The sequence below is a fragment of the Dermacentor silvarum genome, chromosome 1 (genome assembly GCF_013339745.2).
Source record: "Dermacentor silvarum isolate Dsil-2018 chromosome 1, BIME_Dsil_1.4, whole genome shotgun sequence".
Taxonomy (NCBI): domain Eukaryota; kingdom Metazoa; phylum Arthropoda; class Arachnida; order Ixodida; family Ixodidae; genus Dermacentor; species Dermacentor silvarum.
This window is the reverse complement of record NC_051154.1, coordinates 194525519-194544965: the sequence shown is the minus strand read 5'-3', so window position 1 is coordinate 194544965 and position 19447 is coordinate 194525519. Positions and strand designations below refer to the sequence as shown.

The 19447-nt window shown below is 48.2% G+C and overlaps 1 protein-coding gene across 2 annotated transcripts in view; it reads right to left on the bottom strand.

The window, feature by feature from the left end:
* Nucleotides 1–19447, bottom strand: part of LOC119436602 (uncharacterized) — a 40647-nt gene that overhangs the window by 4057 nt on the left and 17143 nt on the right. For both annotated transcript variants that reach the window (XM_049658952.1, XM_037703504.2), the window contains exon 5: nt 19112–19237. In XM_049658952.1, coding sequence (XP_049514909.1) covers nt 19112–19237 — 126 coding nt within the window. The remainder of the gene's footprint in view (nt 1–19111; nt 19238–19447) is intronic.

Below are 19447 nucleotides of genomic sequence, written 5' to 3'. Positions count from 1 at the left end.
GCCGACACTGCGGCCGCAATGCACGTGCAATCACTGAGCGGCATTAAAAATATAAAATAAATTTATTCTTAAGGCATAAATACATCTCATATGCAATTATGAACACCATTTGAACTGTCTGAATGCTAATACCAACGCACGAAGTAGTACGAATGACCCTGCCGAACAGTATCGCCAGCAGTTTGCAACGACGCGACCTTGATGCGGCCCAATCCACTTCGATCGCAGCGCCGCCACAGTATTTTTCCACGTCGAGCACCTCACTACAAAGCATGCGCCGCCCCAGCCGCTCGTCCCACTCAACCGTATTCTAGTACACTTTAGCAGGTGTACATGAGCGGCCTGATCGGTTTGCATGGTCTAGCCACCTGGTGGTGCAGAGCTCAACCAGCCAAACAAATAGCTAATATTGCTGTAACCATAGAGTTTCACACCATAAAACCTAGAGGGAAATGTGGCGCTGCTGCGCCGTGGTATGCATGGGAATGCCGGTATATTGTGGATTCGGATTGGCATCGTTCTTGGAGAGCCCGAACGCCTTGAAGACGCGCCTGGCTAGCACCGTTCCGTCTGTCACAATGATTCATTTCCTGCTAAAACAGCACGTTAAAAACTGCTTTAGCTTTATTATTACACAAAAACATGTTTTGTTTAATTTCGACAACATACTATTGGATGCACAATTCTATGAAACGTAAAAAGTATCAGCTGGCTACTAAAGTTGGAGGGCAGACAAGATTCACACTCGCTTTGGAACAACTTGTCTGTTCTTGCTTTTCTTCGCTTGATGCTGCATTTTAGGTGAGTAAACTTTATTGAGAGATGTAGTATGAGTGAATGAAAGCCTTTTATGTAGATTTTATTTTAAGAACGCGTTATTTGTGTAGCCATATCCACGTTTTAGACGAAGCCTCGTTCAACACCAGCCAACACAAGCCTCGCAGACACACATCCCGTCATTCCCATGAGGGCACGGCAGCCCTTTAAGAAACTCGCATAGACGGTGGCGCCAGTTTACCCTCTAGGTGTTATAGTGAGAAACTCTATGGCTATAACCAAGTGTAAAACATTGTAAACATCCATAAAAACAATGTGTTCACGATTACGCTCCTGCCAAAAATTTACACCAGCAGCAAAGTAGAATACACTTGATTACTGCTATATTAGTTCTGTGTTTGGTTGAGCTCTGTGCCACCAGGTGGCTGCACCGTCCAGGCTGTTCACGTTAGCGCCTCCGCTCATCCCGTAAAACGCACAGGCGCAGTCGGCTTGCGCTTACCCAAATGCCAGACACGCAAAACACTATTGTGGTATACAGTAATCCTTCGGTGGGAAGTGACGGCCGAATTTTTGCGTACTCGTAACTGTATATACGCAGACTCACTGATCGCATAACAGCATGCAGCTGCAGGTCGGCATGCCAATTTCAGTGAAGCAGCACTAGGAGGGAGGAGAAGAGAAAGAGAAGGCAGGGATGTTAACCAGAAATGCGTCTGGTAGGCTACCCTACTCTGGGGGACGGGAAAGAGGGAATAGAAGGATGAGATAGAGGAGCGGGGGGGGGAGGAGGAAGGACACGGTGAGCTCGCACACGCACGTGGAGGGCCTGAGCAATTCACAGGCGTTCACATAGGCCAGTCGCCCTCAAGAAAGACAATGCTGTGGGGCAAGCGACTGGCTGCTAGAGCATGCAGGTATCCATCCCTCATAATGGTGGCCGAAAACCAGCGTCGCTTGACGGCATCACAGGGTTGTCGGCGTTGTGCAAGTCTCCTATGGGCGATAACGGCGCGAAGTGACCGTCATGTTACGCTCTGGCAGCATTGTAGGCTTCATACTGTCACGTAGTAGTGACAGTGAACATTTAACATTTGTTAACATTTGTTCGCCGGTGGAAAGCGGCCACCGGTGAAAGATAAACACGTATACGTGTCAATATTTTGGCATCGCCCACCAGCTCAATTTCGTTTCGGTTTCCCATCACTGTCATAAACACTATGCAATATAAAAACGGCAATGTGCATCTCGGGTCACTCAGGCCCCACTAGCTCCACACATGCCAGCGTCTCATGGCAACAATGATTATCACCGAGTGAGCATGTCAAAACTCCCACCAAAATGCCCTACACAAACAAGCTGCTGACCCAGGCCCAATACGAGGAGAGCAAACGTAAGCTAGCCAAAGACGCTAACACGACAACTTGCATCAGTTTCTCATGCTGCAATGATTCACGCAATGATCACGTAACACTTCGCATTACGAAGATGTCACCTACAGTCGAGGCGGTCAAATTTTTTAGTGACTTCGGATCGCAGATTTTCCCAGTTAATATGTTTTTGTCGCATTTTTTCTTAAATGTATGAACTAGGTATTGCTCTTTAGCGTCACTCAAAAGAAGCAGGTGGCAAGGCAACAACATGCAGACAGCTGGAGGCATGGAAACCTGTGGAGATGGTAAAGAAAAGCCTCAACATTTAAGCTGAAAAATATGTAAGCAACACATTTGATCCAAAAGCCATGGACAAGGCTGCAACTGTCTACAGTAGAACCCTTCGTAAGGTATGGCCACGCTCGAGTAAAAATGTGTGCAGCACGCCGCGGGAACTACAGTGTGGCAGCACTTTCATGTCGCGATCAGAGGAGACCAACGAAAGCAACCGCTTCAGTCATGCACACGAGGCAGCCACCGGACCAGTCGGACTTCAAGAGGAGACTATACATTCATGCTGTCACGTGACTGCCACAGCAGCTAACTGACGGTGTGGCAGCACCCGCATTTTATCAGCGGTGCCGCGCAGCACCAAATTTTTTCACTAGTGTGGCCATGCCTTTAGGGAACAGGGTAGGCACTAAACCTCCCATGTAGATTAGCCTATGTATGTGACCATTTTTCTCAGAATCTGCTAGGCTTAAAAAGATTCATGTTGGTATCATTCTATGCAGCTATCTGTGTTCTTGTTACTGAACTATAATTATTGCTATATATAGTTTAGTTGTTTTTTTTTTTGCTTTTGTTTTTAGTGGACTCTCCCAATGGTCAAGCCAAAATGGACAATAAACAGCTTGTCAGACAAAATTGCCTGCATTATATTCCATAATTCTAGGTCAGCAGACTCTCCTTTGTGTTGTCTTGGTAGTGGAAAAAATAATGCTTCTAGCTTTTGTGGTTCCAGAGAAAAAGGGTCAAACATCGCGAAAACTGATGTTTCGAGGTAATTGGCCTTGAAGTGAGACCGGCAGTGTAAGATTTGGCTAAAAACGGAAACCTAGGCAGCTTTCTGCTGTTGCCAGACGAGCAATAATTATTCCGCTAAACCTAGAGAAAGCCTGCATTTATATTTCTGACAGGAGGAATAAAGATCACGTACATGTGTAAAAGGGGGCGTGGCCAGACACCACCTAGGTTTTGGAAAAGGTCATTTTCCGGGCAAATAAGTCTCGCACGCATGAATGACATTCAGCATTGTTCAGGAAAGACTGGGGATTCCAAATCTCTAACAAACAAAAAATTGATTTTTTTGGTGAAATTTTCCCCTACCCTGTTCCCTTAACTCTTTTGTTACCGCTAGAAATGTGTTAACTTTTGGTGCTTTTATGTTTCAACATTTTAGACGTAGTAGTCGCAACAACTTATATTGCGATACATAAAATTATAGCCTGATCACAGGTGAAATTATAGCCTGATCACAGGTGTACTGAGTAGATGTAGAGCAGTAATAACTGCACAGACAATTTTTGAGAATTCTTACGTGAAGCTTCAAAGAAGCACCTCAAGTAACACAAATGAAAGAAAGTAACAATTTGCTACTTTTAGTATAAGTACCGACAGTTAAATAAATCTGAACTGTACAAATTATACACCTAGTTATAAGTTCGCAAGTTTTGTCAGATCACGCAAAAATGATTTTATTAAGATTTGTTTAATGACACCTATGCTATGCGGGAAAGCAGAAGCTTCGCAAATGTGAAAATGGGTAAGTTCCTCTTTTGTACAGGGAGCATTTGCTTTTACTCATTGCAGCAGGCACATGGTTTGTTTTTCACAGCATTATTTAAGCTCGTGAAGCAATGGTCAGGTCAGGGAGCATGCAGACGCCTCCTCATACTTGATTATACAGTGGAATCCCGATTATACGACTTTGAGGGGACCACGCAAAACAGTCGTATAATTTGTGTTTCTCTTTCTCTGTCTTTGTCCTTGATTAGCGGTAACATGTCATGTCGTATAATCCGGGGGTCGTATAATCGAAAAACTAAGAATATAGGCAGTGACGCTCATCTTGCCCAAAGAACTGGTACAGACCGCCTGAATATGCCCATGGCATGAACCTGCACTGCTTCCAAGGAAGGTAGATTAAATTATTAAAAAGTTATCGTATTTATTCAATTTTCACGCGAGTTTCTTATTTCATGATTTCGTTGCTTGAACTTGACCCTTGTGTTACATTCAAATAATGACAAAATTGACCATTTTAAAACAATCTAAATCCCATGATTTTCAGCGTTACATTGGCAACCTGAAACTTTACGTCTCGATCCAATCCATAGACAAGTCAACCGAAGTCAGGACTTGTTCTGGGTTGGAATCGATGCTGTTTTCGCTGGTTGCGATTCTGCATTGCTCTACGGCATTTGGCGGTTTGACTTTGTCCATTCGCGACTTAATGGCGACGCAGCGCATTCGGTATGAAGGTCGCTTTGATAGACGAGCAATTTTGACAACCAAGGAGCTGGGAAAGTCCACCACAGCTTGGTGTCTCGACGTCGACGATTTGCGGATGGTGGGACCAGCACTTTAAATGCGAGGCCAGTTGGGAAAGCTCTGTGCAACTTGAAGTGACTTGGTGCTGACCCGAATGAAATGATTGTGCGGTCTTTTAAGAAGTTCTTAAATTGCAAACAAGCTCGACAGCACGGAAGATGACGATTCTCGGGCGATCACTTTTGGAGATAAGTTTCGCTTTCGCGAGACTACGCTCGTCCTGACACGGGACCCCTCGAAGTATACAGCAGACTGCTCTCTTGGCACTGCTAGCGAGCTTAGGACAGCGCCAGAAACACTTGTCGGGGACGCTTTCAGTGCCGAGTAACACGAAATTTTGCAAAAGTGAAACTATCTACGAAAGTGATTGCCCAAGGATAGCTCCCGTCTCTTCTTCAGACAACCGTGATGAGTGAAGAGAACATTTCCGAATTGCAATTTCTTGAATGAAGGTACCATTTCGTTTTCCGTTGATCTCACATTACATAAGTGGTTTTATTTTCTTTATTTCGCGTGAGTGGAAAGTCACCCCTCGCGTTACAATTGCGGTTGTGTTACATTCGGGTAAATACTGTATTGCGCACCCATTATCAGCCGGCTGCAGTGTGCTTACGTGCCAGAATGCATCTGCTTAGAATTTTTTTTTGTCTCAGATGGTACCAGAGAGGCGTCGTACGAAGCGGGTTGGCATAAAATTGCGACGTATAATTGAGGTTAATACATTATTTCCGTGGGGGTTTTGCCGGGACCAAACCAATTCATCATAAAATGCGGGTCGTCGCATGACCGGGAGACATATAATATAGGTTCTACTCTATTGCGTTCGTCAAATTTTTTCTGTGTAAGCAAAGTGGTCTAGTGTGTGTTCAACTGGTGCTGGAGCTTCCACATGCATTGTTAAGTTCCTGTACAGTACTGTACAGTAAGGAATAAGAGCACTTGCACAGGCGGTGTTCAAATATAAGAGACTAGGCAGCCAGTCAAGCTTCGATCGAAGGTTGGTCTGAAATCCGACTGCATGCTCTTGAGAAAACCCCACATGAGAGGAAAGATTGCTTGTATTAATTTGTACATAGACTGTCGAAGCGCTAATGGATAAAAGCAACCCACTAGGGAAAAAAAAAACTGCCCATTCCACCCTGTGAAAGTGGATGTACAGCGAAGCTGTTGCCGATGTTAGACAAGCACCCCCACCACAATCCACGTAGAAAAAAATTTAAATTATGGGGTGTAAAGTGCCAAAACCACGACCTGATTGAGGCACGCCGTAGTGGGGGACTCCAGAAATTAGCACCACCTGGGGTTCTTTAACGTGCACCTAAATCTAAGTACACGGGTGTTTGTGCATTTAACCCCCATCGTAATGCGGCCGCCGTGGCCGGGATTCGATCCCGAGACCTCGTGCTCCGCAGCCCAACACCATAGCCACCGAGCAACCACGGCGGGTCCGCAATCCACGCTAGACAACCACAAACTGCTAATGTAATACAGTCGAATCCCCTTACAACGAATGCCGCTGCAACGAAATTTCCGCCACAACGAAGATTTTCAGATTCCCCGTCAGTTGCCCATAGAAAGTAATAAAAAAAAAAGTCTCCCCATAACGAAGGCGTTTTATTCGGTATTTCCACTTCAACGAACTTTTCGAGAACGAAACTGGGACTGAATTGAAATTTGTGGGAATTATGAAGGTTCATATTTTCCCGCGTCCTTACGCGTGCCACGGAAGTGAGAAGAGCAGCTTTTTGTGCGGTGGCGCGACCCTCTTGGAAACCGGTTGCAAACGCAGCGGTGACGTGTATGCTGAGCCCCGTGCTCATTGGACCGAGCCAAGAACGAGGCGGGGCGGTCGCGATCGGTGCGACCGGCGCATGCCGGAAAGAGGAGACGACGGCGAGCCGCAACGAAGGACGGAGCTCAGGTAACCATCTCGTTCCCCTCCTTTGTCATGCCCTACCTCGTTCGACCACTATCGACCCCGACAAACGTCGAGGTCGACTCTATAGCCTGCTTCCACGCGAATTCCCCTGGAGCAATGAACCCTTTTTATACTTGTTACGCTATCGTGTGTTGTCGTGTTTCTGCCTGTCTTGGTACTGCCGAACCCTGGTAGTACAAGGCAAGCACAAGGGAGTTGGCCGTCAAGCCTAAGCCTTACGACAAAGGCGGCTTGAGAGAACCTGGAGACTACAAATTAGAACTGCCAAGTAGTCAAATTAGAAGGCCCTTCCAAAGCTGTGACGATTGTATGTCCACTTGAATGAGGTTAAACGAAATCATGTTCAAAGTACCGATTTACGCCACTGCAACCCATAGCCACGTGTGGTCATCATGCGCCTGCGGGAAACTTCACGGGATCACCACAATCGCTGCCGTCTTCTGTGCTGCGTGTCCAGTCGAAATGGCTACGCCAACGAAGAAGCGTAAATTTCTCTCGAGGAGAAGGCACATATGACCGCCGAGGCAGAAAGCGGAAGGAAAAAATTTCACAGTTTCACCCGAAAGGCGAGCAACGAATCCGATAGCAGATTAGTAGACAGCTATACGAACTAAGGATCGTAGTTTTGTCGGCCGTATAAACTTGTAAACATTCGCTTACTAACTAAATGACCACGCATGGTGTCGCGCACGCAAAGGTAAACATGAACACATCTCACTCGATGCCCGCATAAACTCGTTGTCAACACCCTGGAATGAGCAGCGAGCGAATTGACCTCTGTGCAGTCTCTCACTTCAACGCGAACTAAATGTCGAAAGCACAACGTATACAACTCTACCAGCACTAGTTGCACTTTGCCCACATCGCAGATCGCTTTGAAGATGAGGCCCACGCGGGCGCTCATTTTGTGCACGTCGCAGATTGCTTTCAAGATAGCGCCCGAGCGGCCACACCGAACCGCTGTTGACAAGATGCTAACGTCTCATCGTCTGGGGAAAATGACAACCCGCTAGACACACTGACTCTGGCGACTGCTTTAATGGATCCTTTTGACCTGATCTTAAATGTTATCAGAGCCCACGACAATGACATTGTGGTGGCTCTTTTAACGGACTGTGAGACTCGCGTAACACCTTTGCTTGCCTTGAAGCATAAGAAATCCAAGCTGACCGACTTCTAGAAATAAAACTTCTGGTAAGTGTAAGCTTGCCAAGTTTGCAGACTGTCATAAGTATGCAATGAAATTCTCATAATTCAAACCGTTTCATTGTGACAGTGCATGTGCCGCAAAATGAGTGTTTCGCGATCGGCCAGGTACGCGCGTTGAGTTAGGAGTAGGCCGCAATGTAAGAAAAATGCTGTAACAGCGGCGCGAAATGCATTCTCTCATGAAGTTTACACTTATTGACCGCCTTCAGTACGTCTCAACCTTTGCCCCCATGCCATCGCGAATGTTTCCCCGAACGATGATGTCGGTTTCATTTGCGGCTTTGCCGTTTGGCGTACGTATATACATATTAATTTCGCGTTAAAGAAGTTTCTCCGCAACGAAATTTTTCAAGTGTCTGTGAATTTCATTGTACCGGGACTCGACTGTGCTTTTATTTGGACAGTGTTTGCCATAATGTCAATTACGATCACAGCACATGCTGTGCAACAGATGCGATGGGCTGCCCACGCATCAAGGGCAGATACACTGTGTGCACACGTATGTTACACACGCACGCACGTGTACGGAAGTGCAGCATACATCTTTAATCTTCTAGGCCCGCCGCCAAGCGCCTTATTGAACTAATTGAATTTTGCAAAGTAAATTGCATCTATAAATTTGTAGTAAAGTACGACTTACACACAAACTGCAGACATGATAGCTTGGGATTGTAATTTGAATATATGAGAAAACGTAATTTCGTTACTCGGAAACTCAAAACAGCCGCTTTCCAGCTGCAGTTAGAGATCTGTCTGAGTGGCCGCGGCCGCTAGGTGGCGGTACTGTTTTTAGATGAGCACGAGCCGACGAAAAATCCAAACTAACTAGAGGCTAACAGCTTCGCTGTAAAATAAAGTTGCACTTGATATTAATCGGACGTAATTATCAAAATAACACGCGCTCGTGAGCATGTGCCGTTGTTTGAGCTATCATTAAACAATGTAGGATCGGAAAACTAACAACCTGCGAGAACGTTCTGTGTCTTTACTGCTGCTGTCATTTAAAAATTATGTTGCCGAGTCGACCAAAGCACAAATTTTTCGTCTTTTTATTAAAGGGACGCTAAAGAGAAACCGGAAGTTGAGCTTTAATGGTAGATTATCCTTTCACAATCACAGTCATACCATTCTTACGGCGAACAGATGTTTAATAACAGAGAAAATAGCAAAAAACTGAAGGATAGGTGCCGACGCCCCTTCGAATTTCCCGCACTACACGTTCGTGACGGAGATCACAAACGCAGGCCAGGCGCGATTGGTCGAGAGCGATTTATCGCTGTTAATAAAACGCAAAATGAAATACATTTTAAGGGGGGACGTGGCTTTGAAAATCAACTTCCCGATTTCTTCATGGATTTTGATGAAAATTGGCAAAAATGTTTAGAATGTCTCCCTGATACTTCCATAGAAGTTTCAGAGTGATACCTTGAGAACATTTTATTGAGCAGAATTTTTCTCTCTTGAACTTTCTGGAGGGCCTGGGGAGCTTAAAAAACATGATGGAAGGCTCGTTGAGTATTGAATGCATAGCTCGATGCGTGCTGGAGGTCGTGACAGTCTTACTTTTTTTTTTTTCGCAACACAAATTTTTTAGATAGTCATTTTTGAAGTTACCTTCGCACCAAGCACACTTTCGGAGTGAATGAATAGCCACACCATAAATTTATAAAAAGTCAAGATAAAAATGCGAGACTGTCTCGACCTGCACTGTAGTCCAAGGAACGTAACAAAACAAACAGAATCAAAATAGGCCAAACGGTAACGAAGAAATCAGCTCCAGAAACTGAGCAGAAAGGCGAAAAAACAGTGTTGAGAAAACGGCTCTCAAAGTTTCCTCTTCTCTTCATGCCTCTAAAACGCACCAAATTTGTAATCTTTGATGTGTTTTGTGATGTGGGGCTTCTTAGACATGTGGCCTCTGGTCTGCTGTGTCTTTGTTCTGTGTTTTTCATGTTTGTATGGCATTCTTTACTGCTGCTCTACAAAGAGCATGGTGCCTGGGTTTCAAACCAAGTGAGGTGCAGAACTATGTGGGCATAAATATACAGTAGTTCTAGTGTTGTACCTGCAGACTACCTCATTGATAGCAGTCTCTAGTACAGTCAGTGAGGCATTGTTTTCTTTTGGTAGAATCGACCATGTTACTAAATTTTTGGATCATCTTCCATTGACAATGGCTATGGATGTTAGGAGAGCCACGCGCTGATAGATAGGCAGCAATGCAGCTGCTAGGTGCTTTCCAGCCTGTACTTTTGTATGATGCCTCACTTCTGCAGCCAGGTGTCTGTGCCAGCCCAAGTGGCCTAGTGAACAGAGCTCATGATGAGGTTCTTTTTATGAAGGGGTGGTATGATAGGTATTGGTACGAGATATCGTGGAAATACGATAATAGAGTCGGCGCGCGATGTGCTAAGTCGCGGGTCTGAGGTGCCGATGTGCGAAATGCCTGGTCGCGGGTCCAAAGAATAGACGCTCGGTGAGCTCAATCGCGCAGTCCGAGGTGCCAACGCGCGAAATGTCTGGCCGCGGGCTCGGGGAGTCGACGCTCGCGATGCCGACGCGCGAAATGCCTAGCCGCGGGCTCGAGGAGTCGACGCTCGATTAGATTAGCCGCGCAGTCCGAGGTGCCGACGCGCGAAATGCCTGGCCGCGGGCTCGGGGAGTCGACGCTCGCGATGCCGACGCCCGAAGTGCCTAGCCGCGGGTCCAAGGTGTCGACTCTCGATGAGCGATGTGCCGACGCGCGAAATGCGTAGCCGCGGGCTCGAGGAGTCAACGCTCGATGTGCTTAGTTGCGCAGTCGGAGGCGCCGACGCGCGAAATGCTTAGGCAAGGATCCGAGAAGTCCGCGCGCGATGTGCTTGATCGCCGAGTCGGAGGCGCCTACGCGCGAAAGGCTTAGCCTCGTGTCCGAGGATTCCGTGCCCGAAGCTTGGTCGCGAAGTCCGCGTCGCCGATGCTCGGAATGCCTAGCCGCGGGTCTGAGACGTCCACAAAAAGCGCGATCGACCACGCTACTGCGATGTCCGCATAGCGCCCGCTTTAACACTCGTCGAGATTACGGAAACTTCCGGAGCTCGCGAGGAGACCGCAACAAGCGGAGCAGATGACGCCGTCACGGAGCGAGCACCGGACCAATGGCGAACCGCGCTGGAGTCACGTGGCGGGCGCGGCCAATCGGTGGCTTCGGCAAGACCTTCAATCATTGGCTTTTTGTGTGCTCGTTTCTGCATGGAGGAGATAGCTGAAGCGGCAAATTTGAAGACGGAGAAATGCGCTTTCCAACGAGACCAAGATGGCGGCGCTGTGCCGTTCCGGAGATATCGTGGCTTAAAAAACGCCGTTCTTTCGCGATTTCCGCGAAATTTTTCGGCACCTTGGCTGATACAACAATTTTTTTAGAGCACTTCTACTTGGTTTTCAGTGATGATATTTCGGAATCAGATAGAATAAGAGTTATAGAAACTGAAAATTTGATTTTCAGAAAATCGATTTTTTAGCCATTTTTCGCGATGCGAAAGCCGCGTCCCCCCTTAAACGTACATAAACAGCATTTGCCAACTTTTTAAACCGTTTTAAGCGAGAAAGTACAAGTTTAGCACAAAATTAAATAAATAAGAAAAAATGGCACGGCGCTACATCCGGTCGTGATAGTTTCGTAGTTTCGTTTTTGCTGAACGCATCGTCGCGCCGGGCGCCTGATCCCCTCCACAGTGTTTGGTTGCGTGTTGCGTGACTCGAAAAATGTTGACTTCGAGGGAAACAGCCAGAAAATGCCTCGTGTGTGTAGTGTTGAGGGCTGTATCAACGGCGCAAGGCACTTGTTCAGAGACAGCAGCAGTGTTGACCCGACTGTGTCCTTTCATGTGGTGCCGCGCGATGAGCCCCGGCGTTCGCAATGGCTCAGTGCTCTGCCGATGATAAAACGGCAAAACTTCAGGGAGCGGGCGGCGCAGGCACGACGAAGGACGCACGCAGAGACGGTGGAATGTGAGGAAGGAGGGCAGCAGGGAAGCGGATTTTGCCTCAGCAACTCCGCCGCTTCGGTGGATCCCCTCACCCTCCCTCGTAGCTCCCTGACTTTCGACTGTCACCGTGCACGCCCGCCGCCAGCTCCCCGAAGTTTCGTTTCCTGCCGTTATCGGGAAGCGGGCGTTTGCCGGCGTGGGCAGTTTCGTTGGCCGGCCTGGGACAGCGCTGCTGCTTCCCTCTGCGCTGTAGCCGCAGTGTGCAAGGTCAACCCTTGACTACAGTAGCGTGGCTGGGACGTCGGCACGTACATGCATGTACCGGCACAACGCAGAATCGGCGACCTTGCCATTTGAGAGGATGAAACTTCCGCTGCGTTTTCTTTTTTCTTTCTTTTTTTTTGTTTTTTTCGCACGCAACATTGAGGGGTCTCTCCTAAGCTTTTACTCTATGGCGGTGCCGGAGCAATGCCGGTCGGAGGCGCCGCTGCATGATTTGGTTCGAATTAACGAGATTCGACTGTAAGTTGAATGCAAACGTTCTAGCCGCATTCCTCAACTGTCACATACGTGTGGCGGCTCGGTGCACATGTTTTTCATATGTGCGGGCCTTGAAAATGGTTGCTTTGGTTATAGTGCGGTACCGCTTATAGTGCGGATATTCGCGACTTCGGCGACTTACATTATAAGCGGTCTACACTGTAGTACGGTCTTTCCCGACTCCCATTTACCCTCCCATAGAACTCCATGTATACGCATACCGCTTACAGTGCAGCCGCGTGAGACGAAATACCGGTTATAATGCGGCTTCCACAGGAAAATCTCGCCGACAAGGGCGGCAGCGAGCACGCTTCTCAACAAGGTGCGTGCTTCCGGCCGGCGTATGCATTATTCAATGGAATCAAACTCTCGTTAATTCGGACTTATTTGGCTGCACATCGGTTAATTCGGACTACTTTCAGAGCTCGGTGAGCGAGGAGCGCCGCAAATGTGCGACGCAGAAGAGCAAGAACGGCGCTAGCGTCCAACACAAACGAAGCGGCGGAGCCGCATCGCCACAGCCATCAGTTGAAATCATTCGTGGATGACAGCAACACGGGAACGCTTCGAGCCTATTTGTGTCTTTGAAGCCTGTATTCTTGCGTTTACCGCCGCGCATAACACCGCGTTGACCGCGGGCTTTCCTAACTGCGTAGTCATCCACGATCGCGTCGATAGCGGCCGCGGTTTTCTCCGAAGCGGTTGCGGTGAATAGTAGTTTCGATTTTACTTGGTACGCGCGTCGGCCGCATGCCTAAAAAACTGCCTTGTCGCCATCGATGATCGCACAGATAGCAACCGCAGTTTCAACTGCCCCCCCCCCCCGTTGTTGCAGTGAATGGTAGTTAATTCGTCCAGACTCTGTGCGTGCGTCGGGCGCGTGCCTTCAGCACCGCAAAGTCGCCGTTCATAATCGCGTCTATAGCGGGCACGGTTTTTTCCGCAGCGGTTGTGGCAAACAGTTGTTTCGTTTTGACTCGGTGCAAAGCTGTCGAGCTTGAAGAGCACCGGCTACATCGCGATTATGTTTTCGCCAGCTCACTGGCGAAAACGTAATCGTGATGTGCGCGCGATAGTACAAATTAGCGTGTCTACATGCTTGGTCTACATGTTTTGCCTACGTGCAGGGCTTGAAAATCGTTGTTTTGGTTATAGTGCGGTACCGCTTATAGTGCGGATATTCGCGACTCCGGCGACTTACGTTATAAGCGGTCTACACTATACCGTTTATAGTGCGTATATTCACGACTCCGGCGACTTACGTTATAAGTGGTCTACATTGTACAGTGTAGACCACTTATAACGTAAGTCGCCGGAGTCGCGAATATTCGCACTAAAAGCAGTACCGCACTATAACCAAAGCAACAATTTTCAAGGCCCGCACATATGCAAAACATGTGCACCGAGCCGCCACGCGTATCCACAGTCGAGAAATGCAGCTAGAACGTTTGCATTCAATTAACAGCCGAATCTCGTTAATTCGAACCAAATCAAGCGGCGGCGCCTCCGACCGGCATTGCTCTGGCACCGCCATAGAGTAAAAGCTTAGGAGAGACCTCTAAATATCACACGCGAACGAAACAAAAAAAAAATGCGGCGGAAATTTCACCCTCTCTGAAATGGCAAGGTCGCCGATTCTGCGTTGCGCCAGAATATGCGTGCACATGCCGACGTCTCAGCCACGCTACCGTAGCCATGCGTAGAAAATGGCAGTAAACCCTTCTTTCTCCTTTATGCTTCCTCTACTTTCTAGTCACGTGTTGACCTTGCACGCTGCGGCTACGGCGCAGAGGGAAGCAGCGGCGCTGTCCCAGGCCGGCCAATGAAACTGCCCACGCCGGCAAACGCCCGCTTCCCGATAACGGCAGAAAATGAAACTTCGGGGAGCTGGCGCCGGGCCGGCTGGAGCGGCGGCGCCTGCACGGTGACAGTCGAAAGTGAGGGAGCTACGAGGGAGGGCGAGGGGAGGGAGCCACCGAAGCGGCGGAGTTGCCGAGGCGAAATTCGCTTCCCTGCCGCCCTCCTCCCTCACATTACACGGTCTCCGCGTGCGCCCTTCGCCATGCTGTGCCGGCGCCGCCTGCTCCCTGAAGTTTCGTGGCCCTCGCTCGCTATGCGCGCCGTGATATTTCATGACTCGCACTCAAGATTCTTGTTTCAGCCTCACTGGCTGTTCGTTTGCACCACGTGCCCTTCTCCTCCACTTCGTCTCTTTCTTTCTCGAGCACCTTGGGACGCCCGTTTGAGGGGAGCGTTCGTCGTCTCCGCTGACTTCCATACTCCCAGGCAGCCGCACTGTAACCGGTATTTTGTTTCCCGAAACTGCACTATAAGCGATACGTGTATACATGGAGTGCTATGGGAAAATTAACGGGAGTCTGAAAAGACCGCACTATATCCAGTCCTGCACTATAAGCGGTTATGTTATAAGTGGTCTATACTGTAGTTAGCATAAGGGGCTGTGCAACGATAGCAGCCGGGATCGAGAAATTGATCGGGGTATAAGTTTATTCAGGAGTGACGGAGTAGTGAAGGCGTGTGTCTGCAGTTGTCTCCACAAGATTTCCAATTCCCTCGAGTGGGGATGAGTGAGAGGGGGTAAAGTGCGTCAAGATTATGTGCAGTGTTGGCAGATGTCGTGACATGTAATGAGTCTATCACGCGAGACGCCAGCCTCAGCCTCCCCTTGTGTTGTCTGTGTCCGGTTCGTGAAACCTCGGGCACAGGCATGGGCGGCTTCGTAGCCTGGCAGGCCCTCGTGTGCAGGAGCCCAAACGAGTGTAACTTCTGATTGAGCTACTGATTTGCATGCGATGATGTTCTCTTAACTGAGACTCGATCACTTGTTGCATCGTTGGAAATATTTGAAACTGCACTGTTTTAGCCTGGCATGTGCTGCCACTCTACGGGAATACAGGGAATTTTTTTATCGCACCTCTCTTTCGTTGTATGTTTTGTTTGCTCCGGCGCATTGTACTAACTACCGCTTGCGCATTGGCCCACACACGTTTGCGCAGCGGTTTCGGCTTCTTGCACTCGCAAAACTGATGGCTATCTCATTACTAATCGTTCAAAGGGTGACCGCAACTTACTCGCTCGTTTATTGCTCGCGGGGGTGCGCATACGAAAGTTACCGCCAAGCATGCGTTTCCTTTTTTGGAGACTCGCAAAAACTAATTGCCTCTGGTTGGCGATAAGACGAAGGATTAGCGGTAGTTCGTCACACGTTTTGCTTTTCTGACGGGCGCACAACCACACAGTTTTCTTGAGTACGCTCACCTACGCAGTTCGATTACGCTATGGACGCTAAAGAAATATTAGTGTAAATGCAGGAACATTTGAGACTTGCAAAATATTCTCGTGTGCACATTTTTCTAAGCCTTTGAACTATGTGTATAACAATGCATCAAATTTTTAATTATAAGTTTATTTACTATATTTATTGTCGTTATTCATGAATAAACAGTACATATATACCAACGCAATATATTATTGCGATAGCAATTATATGGACACTCCAAGCGCATTCCTGCCGTCGCCGTGAGGTTCCATATAAAGTCCAACGTCGATAAACTCGTCGCCGTGCGCCGTATGCTGCATGTGCGAGTGAAAAGCGTGCAAGGGACGCGTGCTTTCGTCAAGAGCGAACGCACGGCGGTGAGCAAACACGTCTGCGGTCGTGCGAAAGGCCGTGGGGGGATGGCAGGGAGGGAGGGGAGGTGATGTTTAGCTTTGGCACTAAATGCCGGGCGCAAGGAACTGGAGACTTAAGGGGGGACGTGGCTTTGAAAATCAACTTCCTGATTTCTTCATGGATTTTGATGAAAATTGGCACAAATGTTTAGAATGTCTCCCTGATACTTCCATAAAAGTTTCAGAGTGATACCTTGAAAACATTTTATTGAGCAGAATTTTTCTCTCTTGAACTTTCTGGAGGGCCTGGGGAGCTTAAAAAACATGATGGAAGGCTCGTTGAGTATTGACTGCATAGCTCAATGCGTGCTGAAGGTCGTGACAGTCTTACTTTTTTTTTTTCACTACACAAATTTTTTAGATAGTAATTTTTCAAGTTACCTTCGCACCAAGCACACTTTCTGGGTGAACGAATAGCCATGCCATAAATTTATAAAAAGTCAAGATAAAAATGCGAGACTGTCTCGACCTGCACTCTAGTCCAAGGAACATGACAAAAAAAACAGAATCAAAATAGGCTAAACGGTAACGAAGAAATCAGCTCCAGAAACTGAGCAGAAAGGTGAAAAAACAGTTTTGAGAAAACGGCTCTCAAAGTTGCACCTTCTCTTCAGTTCTCTAAAACGCACCAAAGTTGTAATCTTTGATGTGTTTTGTGATGTGGGGCTTCTTGGACATGTGGCCTCTGGTCTGCTGAGCCTTCGTTCTGCCTTTTTTCATGATTGTATGGCATTCTTTACTGCTGCTCTACAAAGAGCATGGTGCCTGGGTTTCAAACCAAGTGAGGTGCAGAACTATGTGGGCATAAATATACAGTAGTTCTAGCGTTGTATCTGCAGACTGCCTCATTGATAGCAGCCTCTAGTGCAGTCAGTGAGGCATTGTTTTCTTTTGGTAGAATCGACCATGTTACTGAATGAAGGCTCTCAGCAGGCTTCTGAATCATCTTCCATTGACAATGGCTATGGAGGTTAGGAGAGCCACTGCTAGATAGGCAGCAATGCAGCTGCTAGGTGCTTTCCAGCCTGTACTTTTCTATCATGCCTCACTTCTGCAGCCAGGTGTCTGTGCCAGCCCAAGTGGCCAAGTGAATAGAGCTCATGATGAGGTTCTCTTTATGAATTAAAGGGGTGGTATGATAGGTATTGTTACGAGATATCGTGGCATTACGATAATAGAGTCGGCGCGCGATGTGCCAAGTCGCGGGTCCGAGGTGCCGATGTGCGAAATGCCTCGTCGCGGGTCCGCGGAATAGACGCTCGACGAGCTTAGTCGCGCAGTCTCCGAGGTGCCTATGCGCGAAATGCCTGGTCGCGGGTCCAAACGCTCGGTAAGCTCAATCGCGCAGTCCGAGGTGCCGACGCGCGAAATGCCTAGCCGCGGGTCCGAGGAATAGACGCTCGAGGTGTCGACACTCGATGAGCGATGTGCCGACACGCGAATTGCCTAGCCGCGGGCTCGAGGAGTCGACGCTCGAGGTGCCGACGCGCGACGTGCCTAGCCGCGGGTCCGAGGAGTCGACACTCGATGAGCGATGTGCCGACGCGCGAAATGCCTAGCCGCGGGCTCGACGAGTCGATGCTCGATTAGCTTAGTCACACAGTCCGAGGTGCCGACGCGCGAAATGCTTAGGCAAGGATCCGAGAAGTCCGCGCGCGATGTGCTTCATCGCCGAGTCGGAGACGCCTACGCGCGAAAGGCTTAGCCGCGTGTCCGAGCATTCCGTGCCCGAAGCTCGGTCGCGAAGTCCGCGTCACCAATGCTCGGAATGCTTAGCCGCGGGTCTGAGACGTCCACAAAACGCGGAATCGGCCACACTACTGCGATGTCCGCGTAGCGCCCGCTTTAATACTCGTCGAGATTATGGAAACTGTCCGGAGCTCGCGAGGAGACCGCAACAAGCGGAGCAGACGACGCCATCACGGAGCGAGCACCGGACCAATGGCGAACCGCGCTGGAGTCACGTGGCGGGCGCGGCCAATCGGTGGCGCCGGCACGACCTTCAATCATTTGCTTTTTGTGTGCTTGTTTCTGTATGGAGGAGATAGCTGAAGCGGCAGATTTGAAGACAGAGAACTGCGCTTTCCAACGAGACCAAGATGGCAGCGCTCGGCTGCGCCGTTCCGGAGATATCGTGGCTTGAAAAATGCCGTTTTTTCGCGATTTCCGCGCAATTTTTCGGCACCTTGGCTGATATAACAATTTTTTTAGAGCACTTCTACTTGGTTTTCAGTGATGATATTTCGGAATCAGATAAAATAAGAGTTACAGAAACTGAAAATGTGATTTTCAAAAAATCGATTTTTTAGCCATTTTTCGCGATGCGAAAGCCGCGTCCCCCCTTAATCTCCCACGCGAAATGAGGAAAGCGGGAAGGCAGCGCGGGAGGGAGGGTGCACGGCTTCTACCCTGCCAGGAACTGTGTACTTTGCGCAGCTGAGAACTGTTGCGCGCACCGTATCTTGAAAGCAATCTCCACACATCTCTGACCTTTGTATGCGCTGTGTTTTCACTGCTCAGTTTCCGTTTAAGCGACAGACCACACGAACCTTCGGTCACTGCTCCTGCCGCACTTGCACACGCCAGCGTTTTGAAAGTGCTTGTCTGCGGTCATCGAGTGTGATCTATTCATGTTTGCTTGAGCGCACTGACACCATGCTTGTTAATTCAGTTAGTAAGCGAATGTGTCCAAGTTTATGCAGCCCATAAAACTACTATCCTTACACCGTATACTCTACTAGTAAATTTGCTATCGCAATTGATGGTTCACCCGAAACTGCGACTTTTTTTTCTCCCCTTATGATCACCCGAGAAAGATAACGGCAAATTTTTTTTCGAAATAGGTCCCTCTGAAGAATTTAAATGTGCAATAAAAAGAAATCGACCCTGGGCGGTCACATATGGCGAAAAAAATCAACCTTAACAGGGTGAACACTCTCACGCTAAAATAAGATGGCATGACACTTCTAGCACTTATGATACTGAAGGAAGAAACAAACCAGCTTATGAAATGTGCCAGGTGTGTCATCCTCATCCATTGACACCGCCTCAATGGAACTGGATGTTGCCGAGAGGGACTTCGGCAAGGAGGCAGCCACCACTTCATCCTCGCCACTGCAATTGTCCTGCCACAGAAGGAGATAAAGCTTAATTAGGTGCCTTGTAATGGCTAGCAGAGCCAAGTCTGCTTAAAACTAGCACAGCAAAATTATTTAGCATTAAAGAAGCTCGTTATAATTTGACATGTCCTCAAGGCAACCAATAAAGGCCAACTGCAAAAAAATTTTAGACAGTGTAAAAATCCTAGTTTAACCCTTTGAAGGTTTTTGCCGTAT